This window comes from Triturus cristatus, chromosome 3_2, assembly GCF_964204655.1.
Source record: "Triturus cristatus chromosome 3_2, aTriCri1.1, whole genome shotgun sequence".
Lineage (NCBI taxonomy): Eukaryota > Metazoa > Chordata > Amphibia > Caudata > Salamandridae > Triturus > Triturus cristatus.
In genome coordinates, this window is record NC_140584.1 from 1,085,616,529 (window position 1) to 1,085,632,716 (window position 16,188).

General features: G+C 44.4%; 1 protein-coding gene across 3 annotated transcripts in view; it reads right to left on the reverse strand.

Moving 5' to 3' along the window:
- The window catches only part of CUX1 (cut like homeobox 1), a 1,097,219-nt gene that overhangs the window by 821,606 nt on the left and 259,425 nt on the right, over nucleotides 1-16,188 (reverse strand). For all 3 annotated transcript variants that reach the window (XM_085649842.1, XM_085649843.1, XM_085649841.1), the window contains exon 4: nucleotides 2,858-2,936. In XM_085649842.1, coding sequence (XP_085505968.1) covers nucleotides 2,858-2,936 — 79 coding nt within the window. The remainder of the gene's footprint in view (nucleotides 1-2,857; nucleotides 2,937-16,188) is intronic.

Sequence of the window (16,188 nt, forward strand, 5' to 3'; positions counted from 1 at the left end):
ATTTGGCTAGTCCATAGCACATCTTTATGCAGAGTACAATCCATCTGGAGATGGTCCTCGGTTGCACTTCTTTTCCTTTCTTGGCCATACAGAAACAGACAAAATGTTGGTTGTCTTATCAGTACTCTCTAGTTCAAGCACTCTTAGGATCGAGGCGAAGAAGACGTTCTTCCTCCTTTGAGGAGTGATGCTGTGCATAGAAAGTAGATAACGAGATGAATTGCTCTATGTGGAAGGACAGTACTACTTAGAGCAGGAATGTAAAAAATTGGCTGGCGGACCACTTTATCCGGAAAGAAATGTTGTGTTGACTGTAGGTCGGCAGAGAGGACAGCTGTGCAATGGATCAAAGGGGGTGCACATCAGATAAGTGAGTACTAAATTAAGGTCCCACTGCGGCATCATAAATGGTGCTGATCAGGCCCTTCAATTAGGCCGATGAGGTAAACCTAAAAGGGCTGCAAGATAACCTTTAACTGTTGAAAAGCAAGGACTTGCTAGGCAAAATATTGACAAAATAGCAGAATATGTCCTTAACTATGTGTTTAGAGGTTGTATATCTAGAGAGGATCACAGGACAACAAACGTTTCCTAGTGTCCTGAGTAAACAGATTTGATAGATTGAAGTCTGGCTTCAAAGATGACTCCAACCACTTCAAGAGGAAGGTCAAAAGCTCTCACCTATTGCCGCTCAATCTCCACACATGGAGGTGCATGTTGTGCAGGCTTGGGTGTAAGACTCTGCCCTGCTACTTCTACAGAAGGTCGTCCCGAAGGAGCAGCCAAACGGGTAAATATATAGTCCCAGCCAGAAGTTCCAGGTTCCACCTCCTCCTTGCCCAGTCTGGAGCCACCCAGATGACTTAGGCCCAATCTTTCCTGATATTTTTAACCACTCTGGGCAGGAAGGTGTACAGGAGTCCAGATCCTCAATGTTGACGGAAGGAGTCTCCAAGGGAGAATTGTCTTGGGAACTTCAATGAGCAAAACATTTGATACTGCACGTTCTCTGCGGTGATAAAAGATCTAGCCAAGGTTCACAACATTATAGGAAGATGTCCTGCGCCACCTCTGAGTGTAATTGCCACTTGAGATTCGCTAGGCACAGTGGCAGAGTTTGTCCGCCCTGGCGTTTACAGATCCTGCTAGTTGCCCTGAGGGTTCACCCCAAAAATCCCACTGTGCCCGGTCTTGTGCAGTAACACATTGTAATACTGTTGTCCGTGAAAACTTGTACTTAATTCCTCTCGATGGGTGGGATGAACGATTTCAGTACCAAGTGAATCACTCACAACTCCAACAAACTGATGGGGACTTTAGCTTCTGCCGGAGACAGGAGTCCTCTGATCTTCAACTCTCCCAGATAACCTACCCAACTCAGCATTGATGCATCCGTCACAACCGTTAGCTCTCGATGTGGTAGGGAGAAGGGTCTACCACAGGTCTAATCACAGTTGAGCAGCAACCGCAGCAGATCTTTCGCGTCTCCTTTGACACTTAGTTGGAATCGGATTGGTCCCCTTCATGCTGGGCTCACTGAGACATCAGATCCCACTACAGGGCCTGCATGTGCCACTGGTAGGCTACAAGACGCCCAGAAGTCTCAGAGCCGCTCTCACAGAGGCCTAGGTCAAGGGCTGAATTATCAGGAACACAGACCGAATGTCCTGGACTTGTTGAGGCAGAAGGATGGTTCAGAAGAACAGGGTATCCAGGATGGCTCCAATGAAAGTTAGCCACCGTGGAATCAGGTGTGATTTCAGTATTTTAATGAAAAAACTCAATATTGTTAACAAGTTGTCAAATCGTCTAAAGGAGGTTTACAACTGTTTGAGGTGAGTTCACCTTTAACAGCCAGTTGTCGAGATGTGTGTTGGGGTGTTAATGACTCCATGGCCTAGAATTACCTGGGATGTCATGTGACTGCTAATGGTGGGACGAAGGAAACCGATGCTTTAATTTGTTAATGCTTTTTGTGAGACTTCCTTAACTCACCCGAGTCCTGTGACCAGGGCCGGACTGGGAACCAAAACCGGGCCTGGCAAAGTGCTCGGACGGCCCCTTCGGGGCTTGGGGGGGGCCCGCCGAGCTCTTTGCCAGGGCTGGTTTTCGGCCGATTTTGTTACAGGGCCGATTTTGCAGCTATGCTGCAAAAACGGCCCTGTAACAAAAACGGCCCCCACCCGTGCGGCGACCCGGGGGATTGCCCGGTGCCCGCTACGACCAGTCCGGCCCTGCCTGTGACCTCGAAGAGGACTGGTCATGGGAGTGGCCTCGGGAGCGCATCTACACCTTTTACTTGACCAGGACCAACATGCCTTCGACTTCACCATGAGCTTTATTCGACCGTCAGAGTTTGTTAACTACTAATGAAGCCTAATGGTCGCAGAAGGCCTTCTGTCTAGGTGCAAGTGGATTGCTAAAAACGTTTCTGGATCCAGCCTGGTGCCTGGGAAAATTCACAAGGTGAGGAATCTGCAGTCAAAGATGGAGGAAGATTACATGAAATGCCCAGATTTTGTTTGCCCTCCTTTCCGAAAGAATATCTAAAGCCATGTGCATAGAACAGCACGAAGAAAGGTGTTAAGCAACAGTAACAAACTGTAATTTCGGCACAAACATTTGGACCAGCAGTATTTATAGCAAATGAACTTGCTTTGAGCTGATGAAACATGTTCTCGGTTTTACTAGATGTTAAAAGTGTTTGAATTTCATTCATTTTTGTTTTAATTTAGAATTAAATACAAACTCTTAAAGAGAAAAAATGATCGGCCATTCAAATTATTCTAGGCTATTAATGCAGAAGAGCTTTTTGATTTAGAAATTGTTAACCAGCACAACTAAACAATGTGCTTACCTGGGACATCAATTAATCGCTTATAGACATTCAGGAAGCCCGCTTCTGCCTCTTTACTCCTTTTACTCAATGCATCAATCTATGAAGAAATAAAGACAAACTCAGAGTTCCTTAAACTTACACCACAATTTAAAATTGGAATAGTCTGCTTGAGCTTTGCTAAAGAACTTTCAGCGAATCAAATATAAACAATTTTGTAGACTTATTCTGAAGTGTACATAAAGCAGCTCAGTCTAATATTATGAGCAGATAACCATACTATTATTATAGATTGATCACCGAGGGGACATTCACTTTAAATCACAATACTGAGATAGCAGGAGGAAGCTTGCACTGCTTGTCAGTTTATACCATTTGTAATCGTCCTGTAGACTGATCTTGGAAGGCAGGTTTGTTTATTCAAATCAGTTAATTAGATTGACAATTTATAGATGATTTGTTAACAAGTTATTTTTTATTTTACACATATTATCCAAGCATCTTCTTTAATCCAAATAGACAGCACAACGTTAAAAACTGTTGAATGAACTGAGTCTCTGACTCAACAAGGTTTATTTTCACACCCACGAGTGAACTTAGTTCAACGCACCACGTCTGAATGTGAGACGTTTTTGTAGCCCCGCAGAACTCCATCCAAAACAGAGTTGAAATGGCATCACCGCTTTTGGTTTACTAACAGTCCCTCCATTGAAGCCATGGAGATCAGAACCAAACCTCTTTTGCTATCTTCAATACAACACAAACAAGATGCTCTAATGAAAAAAACACATTTTGATAAGGGGCATCCCGTTCCTCAACACATATTAAAAACCCACAAACAATATGATGAAAACAGCACAAATGCACATTGCGAACAATGAAAATAAAATTAATATTTCTAACATTGTTAAAATGTCATCTAAAAATCTAACACCCTAAGACTTCCATGCGCTACCCTAGGAGAGCGTGGCAAGTAAAATAACTTTGCGACTAGATTTTCTTAGGGATAATAAGCGCATTGCATGTTTATAGCAGAACCCCAAGATTGTCGGGGCTGTGTTCCCTGCGAAAAGCAAACAAGCATTCAGCATCAGCACCAGCTCCTTACGGGCTTGGGCTCAGTGTCGGGATTCAGTAGAAAGTGCAATACGGCTGCAGCATCTCTGGCAATCAGGACAATCTTCTGGTCTTGTAGTATCTTTGCTCATGATAATCTAGGGCAAAGGACCTCTCTTGACAGGTGGCAGGCAGTCCGTTCATACTGTATGTGATCTTAGATGGAAATTGCAATGTCATCTTAGGAATGTTTGATTTAACCAATAAGCATCAAGATGCTAGTTGAGGATGCATTCGTTTATACATCTAAGGTAAAAGTACTAAAATTCAGACTACACTAGTTTGACTATTGTTTTTTATTTGACCTTGAAATTGAGATAAAAAGGCATCTCTTTCAGAGTGATGGCGCATCAGGTGTTTTGTTGTTGTCGATATCTAAATGAAAACACTTTTACAGTTCTTGGAAAGAGAAGGACAGACAACATCTGCATCGAAGGCAGACAGGTTGACAATTTTGCAGAAATACAGAAAAGGGAGTTGTGGGCTACTTAAAATGGAGTCAAGCCTTATGTATATGGAATCCAGTTTTCAGGAATGTTCTGGAGACAGATACAATATAAGAACATTGAAATGTTGGGAGCTCCATTGAAAACAATAGAGTAGCTCCGGACTTATAATGGCTGGTATAAACCCAGAGCTCCAACATTCCAATGTTTCTTTGTTCACAGCTGTGGCTGTGAACAAAGGCTTCAAGGAGTCTGAGGGGATTTCAATCCCCTTGCGCTCCCTGAAGCCTTTGTTTTATTTGTTAGACCATTCTGCCCTCTAGTGGCAGAATGTTCTAATAGCCTTATAGCCCTGCGTAGCTGGGCTATACCGGCTATTGAGGGCCCGCTCCCTTGTTAAAAGCCCCGCCTTCGGCTCGGGCATTTAACGCTGGAGCGGGCCTTTAATAGCTGGTATGGCCCGCTACGGCGGGCTATAAGGCTATAGTAGAAAAATGGATTTACCACAAATGTTCACCTGTAAGGGACTCAAAATCAGGCTTCCTTCTCATGCTCCATTCGAGTTAAACCCCCCGCCCCCCCCCCCCCCTCTCCCCTTTTTTGTTTAGAGGCAGAGCTCTGCGCAGGCAAGCATGGCCACTACACCCCAGTGCTCTCTGGCCGAATTGGCACCGATCCAAGCTCCTGCTGTCCCCAACCAGTCTGCTCCCCCAAACAGTCTGCTCCCCATGACAATTTCACAATTTTTTCAATAGTAAGAAAAGATTTAAAAAGAGATCTACTTTTTGAATATATGCCAAGTGCATAATCAATATGAATTGAAAAAAAGAAAAAACTTGAAAAAAGTAAAAATGTTAAAACACATTTTTTCATTTACTGGATTAAATACCAAATGCAATGAATCTTATGATGAGCGAACCCCATATTTAAAAAAACCCCAAAGATTTCAGCAAACTGCATCGATTGGCATGCAATGCAGGGCACTAAACAAGAACATGCTTGAAGATTTGTTGAGTCCCCACAACGATCACATAGTCTATTCTCTGGAGCTATCCCTCCGCAAGTCCCCATCACAGAATTTAATGGCAAAATATTGACGCAAAATCATAAAAAGAATCATCAAACACCATGTTTCAAGTTCCACTTTAAGTAGGGTTGGGGCAACGCATCCAAAAAGGTGGAAGGTATATTCTCCATCTTCCTCTTTCCCCTACACAGAATCATATCATGATTCATTGAACTGAACCTAATACTGGGTTTCAGATACTTCTTAAGAGCATTACGAGACATTGCCATAAGATCAGCTCTAGGCAATCTATAGTGCAAAAGTGCTTCATTAAAATTCTTGTGCAAAGTGAATTACCTACTACTTTGATCCACCATCTCTAAGAAAGTAGGCCTCTAAAAGATTGCCCCTTACTGGGCAATTCAAGGCGTATAGCTTTGATGGGGCAAGTGTGTTTACATTGCAAATTTATGAAATATTTTCCCCTCTATTTTAATTTCCAATGTTTCTTATCAATAACTACAATAGTATAAAGTAGGGTTCAGGGGGATTTTTTTTTAATAAACACCAAGATTAGAGGATTGAAATGTCTTTGACCAAATGCACTAAAGAGTACCGAGTGTATTAGCTTGTGCCATCGCTTTACCAGAAAGGTGCAAAATGTGTTTCTTTACAGAGAGATTAGCGGAGAACAGTTTGCCCAACTAGGGGTATGTGCCAACAGTTTCCAACTCTGCTCTACCTATATGCCATTTACATTTCCTCTGCTTACTACATATCTTAGCTTTAAAAATCATTACTTTGCTCTTAATAGTGTGAAACTTAAAAAAGTGGTGTTCATCGTACCTATGTAAACAATCAAATTTGAGGCGCCATAAGGTTAGCACTGCGTGCCTAGAGGAAACACACCTGATAGACAAGGAGTCCCATTAATTACAAAACAATAGAGAGGCCAACTGTTCTCCTCTACACACTCCACTTATGCCAGGGGTGTGGCGATCTGAGTGGCATAGGGAGTTCCATTTGCCTTGACCTATTTGGAGGCTGACCCCAGTGGACGGTATGTGATTGTGCAGGGGACGTTTGATGGCTAAGAGATTTGTGTTTTAAAGGTGTACGTTCCTAATGGATGACAGAGATTTCTATGTGTGGATGCAGACGCTTTTGACCAACTGTATTGGCAGTGCGAATGTTATGGGACAGGGACTTGAACTGTATTTTGTATGATGACAAGGACAGGTGTCCACCTAGACCTTCCACAAGACGTTACGGTCTGCAATGCACAATCCGAGATGCACTGATATTTGGAGGGCAACGTACTCTACCAAGAAGAAATATTCATGCGACTGTCACCCATGCACGTACAGCCGGTTCGACCGCATATGCACATTGGGGACGGCAGAGTTAAGCACTGAGAAACAGTCGGTCACATATCAAGGCCGACACCTGTCTGATCACGCGTCATTGCTATTGGCTTAAGTGACGCGGCCATGCGTAGCTAGAGGTTGTCTACGGATGCCCTCCTTGATGTTCCGTGTAAACAGTTGTTGGGGGAGGCACTGACGGAATACCTTGTGCATAACTGGGTTGCTACAGACAGAAAGCTTTTATGTGGGGAGAGTGTGAGAGTAAGATATGTGTTCTCCGGAAACAAATGCAGGGTGAATTTGGGGTCCTCAAGGGGAAAATTGCCGCCGCTCAGACAGGAAACGGAATTGTGAGAGGCGGGGGGGCCATTGCGCATTTCAAGCATAAACTGGAGAACACATGGGATAGGTTGGACAGACTCACATGTCAGAAGCTAAGGCAGAGAACAAAGAGGGCAGCAAGCCTGGTAAGTTGCTTGGTTGACAACTTACACATGAAACTGACAGGGTCCCTATCATGCAACTGAGATACCTGGACGGGACGGTCTCGAGGTCCTAATGGTTAATGACACCCTTTGGGACCACTTAAGATGGTGGAGTCGGCGCCGACCCAGTTGCTATAGAGAGGTACCTAGATCAAATTGACTTTCCCGTACTATTGTTCCTGCTTAGAGAGGAGCTGGAATCAGAATTTATGCTGGAGGAACTAAAGTTGGCTCTAGGCGAGATGGTAAAAAGTAGGTGATGGCTTTACTGTTTACCAGACCTTAGCGGCACAGCTCACTGAACCACTCTTGTAGGTATTCAGGGAGGTGCAAGGAGCGTGGCTGCTGCCCCCCACCCTACGAGATGGAGAGATTTGTATGGTGCCTAAGCCGGGAGGTGATAGGATAACCCTGTCCTTGAATAGGCCGCTCACTATTCTTAATGTAAATTCAAAAGTACTCTGTAAACTGTTAGCAGAATGCCTTTGTGGAGTGGTGGGAACACTGGTGCACGAAGACCAGTATGACTTTATGCCTGTCGTAGCACCGCCATGAGTGAGCCTGCGAAGATTAGCACGTGCACTAATGGCAGCCCTGTCGGGAGGAACTGCTGTTGGCATGAGTTGACATTACCAAGGCGTTCAATAAGCTGGGCTGGGGCTTTCTGATGAGGGTACTGTGACGAATGAGGTTTGGGCCCAGTTTCTGTGGCTGGGTGCGACTCCCACAAGAAACAGGAGAAGCACCCTTGACTTCCAAAAGAGACAGGATAGTTTAGTTTAGTAGAACAACAATCAAGATTCCCTTTTGTGCACCCTCATCAGATGGGACCCTATGTTACCTTTCAAAGACATTCATATATACCTTACTTATATAAAATCACAACCAAGGGTTAAAAAGGACCACTACAAGTCCATTATCTCTACTACAACTACAATTTCTTAAAATTCATATCCACACAATTACAAATAAATTAAAAAATAAAACAAAGATGCTATGAGAAAAATCTGTCGACGCAGCGTTTGTGGAAATCAAAATGGTTCACACCACTTTCACGACACAATTTATATATCACAAAAATATTCTTTATAGGTCTTCCACACCTCCCATTAGTGCTCCATATGGACAGGGCCTCAATTCCCTAGTTCCTCTCTCAAAGTGATCCTTCACTCATGAATTGTTTTCTTGTGGTATGATGGTGTTTAAAATAATCCACTCCGGAGGTCCACACTAGTCACTCATGGAGAGTTCTCTTGCGGTCTTTAATATTTGCAAGAACTCCTGTTCAACTGTCCAAAAAGTCCCCCCTCTTTATCAATTTCTGAAGTGGTGTTTGATACTGCTATATCTGGTCCATATGTGATCCAGCATTATGCAACTAAGCTGCAACATGCGGCACTTTGGGCGGCAGTGAAAGATAATAGGGAGAAGCTGTTGCTGGGCGGCACATATGGTACCCTTTCTTTATTTGGATTTACTCATGACAGGGGTCAGAGGTGAGGCCCACGTCACGTATATGTTTCGTCAGGTTGCTGTACTATGGGAGAAGATCATCTGCAGGGTGCTCAAGGATGTACAGGGTAAAACGCACAGATTGTCCAAGGGGCGGGATGGTGGGCGCCTCCTTTCGGCATTGGCCTGGAGATGTTCAGCAGTGCATGCCTTTTGGATGGCAGTGGTCCATCATCTGCATGCAGTGACAGGCCTCCCAAAGGAGCATTATTATTGCCTTGTCTCTTGGGGGTTGTAAAGTGGGTGCCCTGGAAGTTCAGTTGGCTTTGGCACTGGAGAAGAGGAGAGTTGGGGTCAGAGCGCTGTCTCATATTGGTACAAGGATGTGACAGAGAGGGTCACTGCAGAGAAAGTCCATATGAAGGCCGGCAGGTGAGACAATAAATTGCAGGATAATCTTGAATCATGGGATGGGCTGTTGACAGGGCTTCGAAACACAACTGGGGAGGAGGGGCAAAGGAGCATACATTCCCAATCGGCTGTGCCCCCGAAGGCATACCCGAGCTGAATCCTGTGGAGGGAAAAATGGATGAATGAAGCGAACGGATAAGTGGCTAGGACATAGGTATGAGTGTGGGCCGCGGTTGTGTCTGCAGGACTGCGGAACATTGGCCAAGAACTCTGACACATCACAAGTTTAGGGTAAGGATCCACAATGCAACACTCCATTGAGGGGGTGGGTGGGAGACCAGATTTTACACGGTTTCTTGAATTTTTGATTTGGCTAATGGGTGAACACTGAGCTCTTATGGTTCACATTATTGTATTGTTTATTGCTGCCAGTATGCTTCCGGATGTATTTATGAAAATGATCAATAAAAAGGTTTTTTTAAAAGTGCCAAACCTTTGGTGGGCAGTTAGCTCTGAACTGTGGAATTGAATCATCATCTGTACCTTGCTATTGATTACTTTTGAGGAGGAGGGACAATGCAAAGGTTTATAGATTGTTTAATGTTGAGTAACATTGATCTGCCTAGTTTCTTATTGAAAATCTTCAAAATAAAGAATTAAACAAAATATGTTTTAATCGACGACACCAAAGGCCTAATGTTTTTTTTATTGCTTCCTAACAAGAAATCTTTCCTTATTTCACCTAAAAATGTATATCTTTTTGTGAAGTTCCCTTCGTGTGGCAGGAAAAAAGACAAAACGATCATGCTCTGTGCAATATTTGCAATAATTTATCAATTTCTTCGAAAAAGTTCTCCTGGATCATGTGTCAGAAGGGCAATTCACTGCTTATCCATGGACAGAACAGATCCTTTTAAAAAGTTAACATTCCTTTCTAAGCTCATTAAAAGTTTTGAACTTTTCCTCTATCAACAAGCCCTCCAGCGCATGAGTCCCATGTAAAACTCGGCCTTTCCACAAGAGTTTCAATCAAATCTTACCTTTTCCTCCAATTTTCACAAAATATTTTGTGCTGGTATAAAAGAAATATACCCACACCTTATCTCCAATGCAGGTAATACAATTCAGGTTACTGAATACCCTCAAGTATACAACTTCCATTTGTTCGCAACCAGCAATGTGATGCACAATAGCATTTCTATATATCATGGAGTTCTGTGGCTTCGCCCGAAACTGATCTCTATATTTTGAAACTCACTTCTGGCATTTTCATCAGAGTTCACATAAAAAATGACTAAAGCCAGGACCAGCTTGCTATTTAGTGGACATCACTGGGTAATATTAATCCCAGATATATACATTTCTTCCACCCTGTGTGCAGCTAGCATTCCCTTCGCAAGTCTATTAATTACAACCGTTTTTAGAGAGACTCAGTAATGTCTTAGATTCGGTGAACAAGCCCATTGTTCTAGGAGTAGGATTCTCTGGGTTCTTCAATTGTGTGAAAACATGATTCACATAAGTAGAATATGTGCTCACCATGGCCATGTGGAATCTTGATCATGCCTTGCCTCTCCTCAATCCTTCCACTAGAGGTCTGATGGTTAATAAAGCAGGAGAGAGTGGACAATCCTGTCTAGTTCAACTCTATAGCAGTTTTGGTGTTGAGAGATTTCTGCGTTTTGTCCACACACCTACCTACCTCTAAGACTTTATACTTGAAAGACCACTGAATTGATAAAAAACCTTCATGTTACCAAGGACAAGATTTTGAAATGGCCTCCTTCGCAAACCAAAGCCCAAGATGCGGTGTAGCATTCTGATGACTCTTCCCTCCCCCCCCCAGTTTTATACAGCGCAAACTTGACCCAAAGGTATCAGGTATCAGAGCGCTTTACATGAGCACCAGTTGTGTTACACAAGGACACATAAATTTGTATTAGGCACGGGGAGATTACGTGATTTGCCCAGAATCACAGGATGTTGAGCGTAGTTGCCGAGACTCGAACCTAGTTCCCCAGATTTTAGGTTGACCGCCCTAGCCGTTTGGCCACATCCTCTTCCCCACCTCGCAAGAACCTCAGGAGACAAAATCACATTGTTCTGAGAGTAATACAAGACTTATTAAAGTGAGGAATTTTTGCTAAAACCTCAGATAATGTTTACATCGCCATAATTATCGGTGCAACTATCTATTATGAGCACATCGGCTCTGGGCATTTCATTTTTGAGATTCACCACAGAGGTGGTTTGGCCTCACACAAAAAGTTACTCACCTTTGCTAAAGCTCTTTCTGGTGGTTACTCAATCTAAACACAGATTCATCACCATTATAACATTCCACAGATGTCAGACTAGATCTGGAACTTTTTAAAAGGAGTGCTCCGACAAGCCGCTAGGTGGCACCTTGTGACTCCACATTGGCCTCGTTCTGACCTGGAACTAACGGAGCAGAGCCCCATATATGCTCCACCCCTGCTCTGACGTCTGAATCTTCTCAACTCTTTCTGCACCCTCAGACTCAGAGCCCAAAACAACTGGAGGTACTTTTGTGCAGATCTCTAATTTATGATTTTGTTAGGCACTAAGAGAAGACCTCTCCAAAGAATGGGGCGGTGAGAGGGCAGTGAGGAAACTGCAGTATCCAGAAGATAAAGCATTAGAAGGTAGGCAATTTGTTCTTCGGCTAGGTCCTTCTAGCTGCAAATTCCTCACCTTTAGAATAGATACCCAAGTAGCATCCTCAAAGGTGGAGGGTCTGTGAAGTGGGCCAAAAAGTCCTGTAAGACCAAAAGGGCAAAAGGACCTTTCCGCCAGACCTGGATATCAAGTCAGAATGTGTGCACTGACACCCATGTCTCAGACTGACCGATATCAAGGACAAGTACTCCCGCGTGTGAAGGCATTGGTGGCAGCCTTGGCCCTGGTAGAATGGACACTCAGCCCTTCTGGAGGGTGCTTTTTGGCCAGTGTGCAGCAGACCTTAATGCAAATGACTAGTCATCTTGACAAAGTTCTATTCTGCACCATCTTACCTCTTTTTACCCCAGAGAACAAAACAAACAGCTGATTGTCCACCCAATGGTCTTTGGTGTGATCAATGTAAAGGTTTAATGCTCTTTTGGGGTCCAGTCGAAGGAATATGTCCTTTTCTTTCAAACAGTTAGGCAGGGCAAAGAACATTGCGAGGGTGATGGATTGCTCAATGTGAAAAGCAGTCATGACTTTTGAAAAGAAGGCTGCCCTAGTTCTCAGCACCAGTTTGTCCATAAAGAAGGTTGTGTTGGACAGTTGCAGCCTTGTGCGCACTCACATGACAAACTGAAGTGATCACAAGCAGCAGTGCACTAGCTTGAAGCGTATAGACATGAGAAATGTCAGGACCACATTTAGATCCCACTGTGGCATCACAAACAGTCTGGGAGAGATGTGTGTCAAAGCTTTAAAAAATGCATCACAATAGGTGATTTATACAAGGACAGTTGTCTGGTAAAAGCAGAATGACCGAAAGGACTGATATAATAACAGCGTTCACAGAAAGGCCTTGCTGGGACAAAGGTAAGATAAATAAAGCATCCCACAGATTGGCTTGCAAAGTGTCTGTCTTGCAGACTCCACACCAGGCCACAAATTTGTCCCAGCACCTGCTGAAAACAGACTTTGTGGAATGGGACCTTCATTGCGTGACTGCATGTTCTCAACGGTGACGAAGAGATCCTGCCAGGGTTTTCCCCATAAATGGACGAATGCTTGTGCCACTTTGGCAAGAACCTGCCAATCAGGATCCTCCACTTACCACCGGCTGAGCTGCTCCAGTCTGGCATTCAAGGATCCAAGCCAATCACAATCAGGGAGATGCCTTGACACTCCAACAGGCACAAAGCCCTGGCACAGGACCCAAAATTCCACGTTGACCTGGTTGTTGCCGTACCACATAGTGGTGGTTTTGCCAGTGAGAATCTGTACCAGCCTCCCCTTGATAGGAAGGCAGCAGTACTTTGTGAATGTGTGCACTGACACCCATGCCAGATAAATGGCCCACAATACCAACACATTGATAGAGGCAAATCGCTGCAGGAAACCAGAATTTTCTGATCTTCACCTCTCCCAGATGACTTCATCAACCTAGCTGTGACGCGTCAGTCACTATCATCAGCTCTGGTCAGGTTGTGGCTGAGTAGCCACTACTGCAGATCTTGTGCAGTCTCCTCTGAAACCTGGATGACTTCTGACACGTTTCCTTGGTGCTGGGTTCACCAAGACTTCAGATCCTACAGAAGAGCCAGCTCGTGCCACCTGGAAAAGTGGACAAGCAGGATGCCTGAGGCTAAGAAGCCTCAAACCTGCCCTCACCGAGAACCAGTACCGAGGTTGAACCATCTGAATTATAGCCGGATTGGCCTTGACTCGTTGCGATGGAAGAAATGCCCTGAGCTGTATAGTGTCCAACACAGATGCCATAAAAGGACATCTCTGCGAAGGAGCCATATGTTACTTTGGTTTGTTGATTGAGAACCCAAACAATGTCAGAAGGTTGGCTGTCATCTGAAGGTGGTCTACGGCGCACTGAATTGATTCTCTCTTCAACGGCCAGTTGCAAGGTAGTGAAAAACTAGTATCCCCAACCCCTGAAGATCAGTAGTGACTACCACCATCACTTTCGTGAACACTCAAGAAGGTGCTCGTGAAGCCAAAAGTAAGCAAATTGAAAATGCTTCTGTCCTACCTTGAACCACAGAGAACATCTCTGGGACTGCAAGAAGGATATATGAAAATACGGGTCTTGCGGGGTCCAAAGCTACCATTGAGCCAACCAGATCTACGAAAGACAGAACCTGGGCCAATGAAAGGATTTTGAATCTGTCCTTTTACAGGAAGACATTCAGAAGGAGAAGTTCTAAAATAGGATGAAGACCTCAATCCTTCTTTGGCACGTGTAAACAGCGCAAGTGACAACTCAAGAGTCTTGATTGCCCCATTGGACAGTGAAGCTCGCACCTCTAGTAGTAAGATAGGTAGATGCTCCTCTGAAAGATTCTTTGATGTGATCGGCAGCTGTGGTGGGCAGGAAAGAAATAGAAGTCCATAGCCCCACTGGAGGATCTGGATATAATGAATCGCTACCCTGGGAAGATGTGCTGGATCCTGCCTCCACAGGATGGTTGTGCGACACTAAGAGCAAACTAAAGTGACTTTAAGGCTGACGCAGCAGAGACGAGACTTGGAAGATCGCTGCCCCTGGTTGACTGCATATTGCCTGCTTAGTTCCCATGCCCGGCCACGAACGTGACTGCAGCGGGGTAGGAAGGCCTAGTTGCCTGTATGTGAAACCTGTGGTGTAGCATTGGGAGGGACGAAACTTACGTGAAAATTGTCTGGTAAGGGTCAGAAGCACAAAACAAAAGCCAAAAGAAAAAAAAAACATGCCCTGGTTTTTCTTAGAGCATTTTCGCTGCATAGGTGGGGTTCTTCGAAAGGCATATCTATAAGGGATGTCTGTAGCTCTCCTGAAAGGTCTGTGGGTATCACCCACAAACCGCAAAAGAGCACCAAACTAGTGCAGTTTAGCACAATTGATTTATGTGCCCAAATCCTGACCTTCTTGAATGATTTGGGCCAGAGAGGCCCTAAATTCTCATGAGCCATGTCCCAGAAGGAATGCGTATATCGGCCAAAGGGGAATATCGTGTTGACCTCAAGGCTTTACTGGCTGAAGAGAATATTCGTTTTACAGACACCTTAATCCTTTTCAACTCCCTGTATGGGGACTGTGGGGATTGTATGGAATGAATTAGGAATCACCTTGATGGTGGAAGCTTGCACCACCAAACTCTCAGGAGTAGGATACTACATAAGAAAAACAGGGTCGCCAGGGGCCGGTCTGTGGTATCTGGCCACTTCCCTGTTCACCTGAGGGCAACAGGAAAGCTTAGACCTAGTGCTCATCAGAGTGTCAGTTAGGTCTTCTTTGAAAGGGAAAAGGGCTCAGAGGAAGCAGGTCCACATTGCAGGACTTCTGTAAAGATGTTTTACTTAACTTTGACAGAGGGCATTTGTAGGTCCAGGACCTCAGCATATCAATTTAGCACAGCAAAATAAGCACTCTCTTAAGTTGGCAGGCCAAGGTCGGAAACCAATCCCATATCAGAGGAAATATCATGCTCACTGGCCTCCTGAAATCCAAGTATTAACTGTCATCATGAAGAACATCAACCCCATCATCACCATTGTCATCTCCAAGTGGTGGCACACTCTGGTCAGAATCGGATTTGGTTTCAAGACCTGCTTCGCCTTCTTTTATTTCATGTTTGATTTGGACTTTGACTTACCAGAGAACTTCACCCACGAGCAGGACCTGCTGCGGAATTGGCATTAGGAGAGGTTCCACACTGTTGACTTGGAGCGGGATGCATGCGACGTCCCCGACTTCTTCCCATGGCTGGAGACATACAGCATCACTTCACACTCCCAGACCGTCTTTGGGTGCATGAACAACTCTCATCACACGAATTGGAGTTGTATCCAAGCTCAAACACCAAAGAACCACTACTTGCCAATCCATTACTCAAATCAATTTCCAACAGTCACAGCAGGGTTTGAACTCCGTAGTTTTAGGTAGGGACATGGTTCTCTTGCACTCTGACATCATCAAATACTGACAAAAGAGGGCGCAGATCTCTGGATTAACGCTCTAATACACAAAAAGAAAGAAGATGATGTTTGCAAGCAGCAGTGGTGCTTATAAATAGCTGTGCTTCATCACTTCCAGGCAGAATTAGCCCAATGCGGGGTTGTAAGGTGCCAACTAGCAGTGCATGGCAGCGTGTGGGAGCACTGCTGTGAAACGTTTCCAGATCCAGTGTGGCACCTGTGAAATATTCTAAAGGTGAGGAATCTGCAGCTATAAGTATTAATCAGAATTCTTGCTACAGCATTCTTCAAAACACATGCCATGCAAGTTTTTGCTTTCAATGTCTCAAGCCGCCTATGACACCCTTTTAAGGGCGGTCCTCAAAGAATCTATATGTTTATCATAACTTGCCCTTTCTAAACCATCATAGGGCTTAAT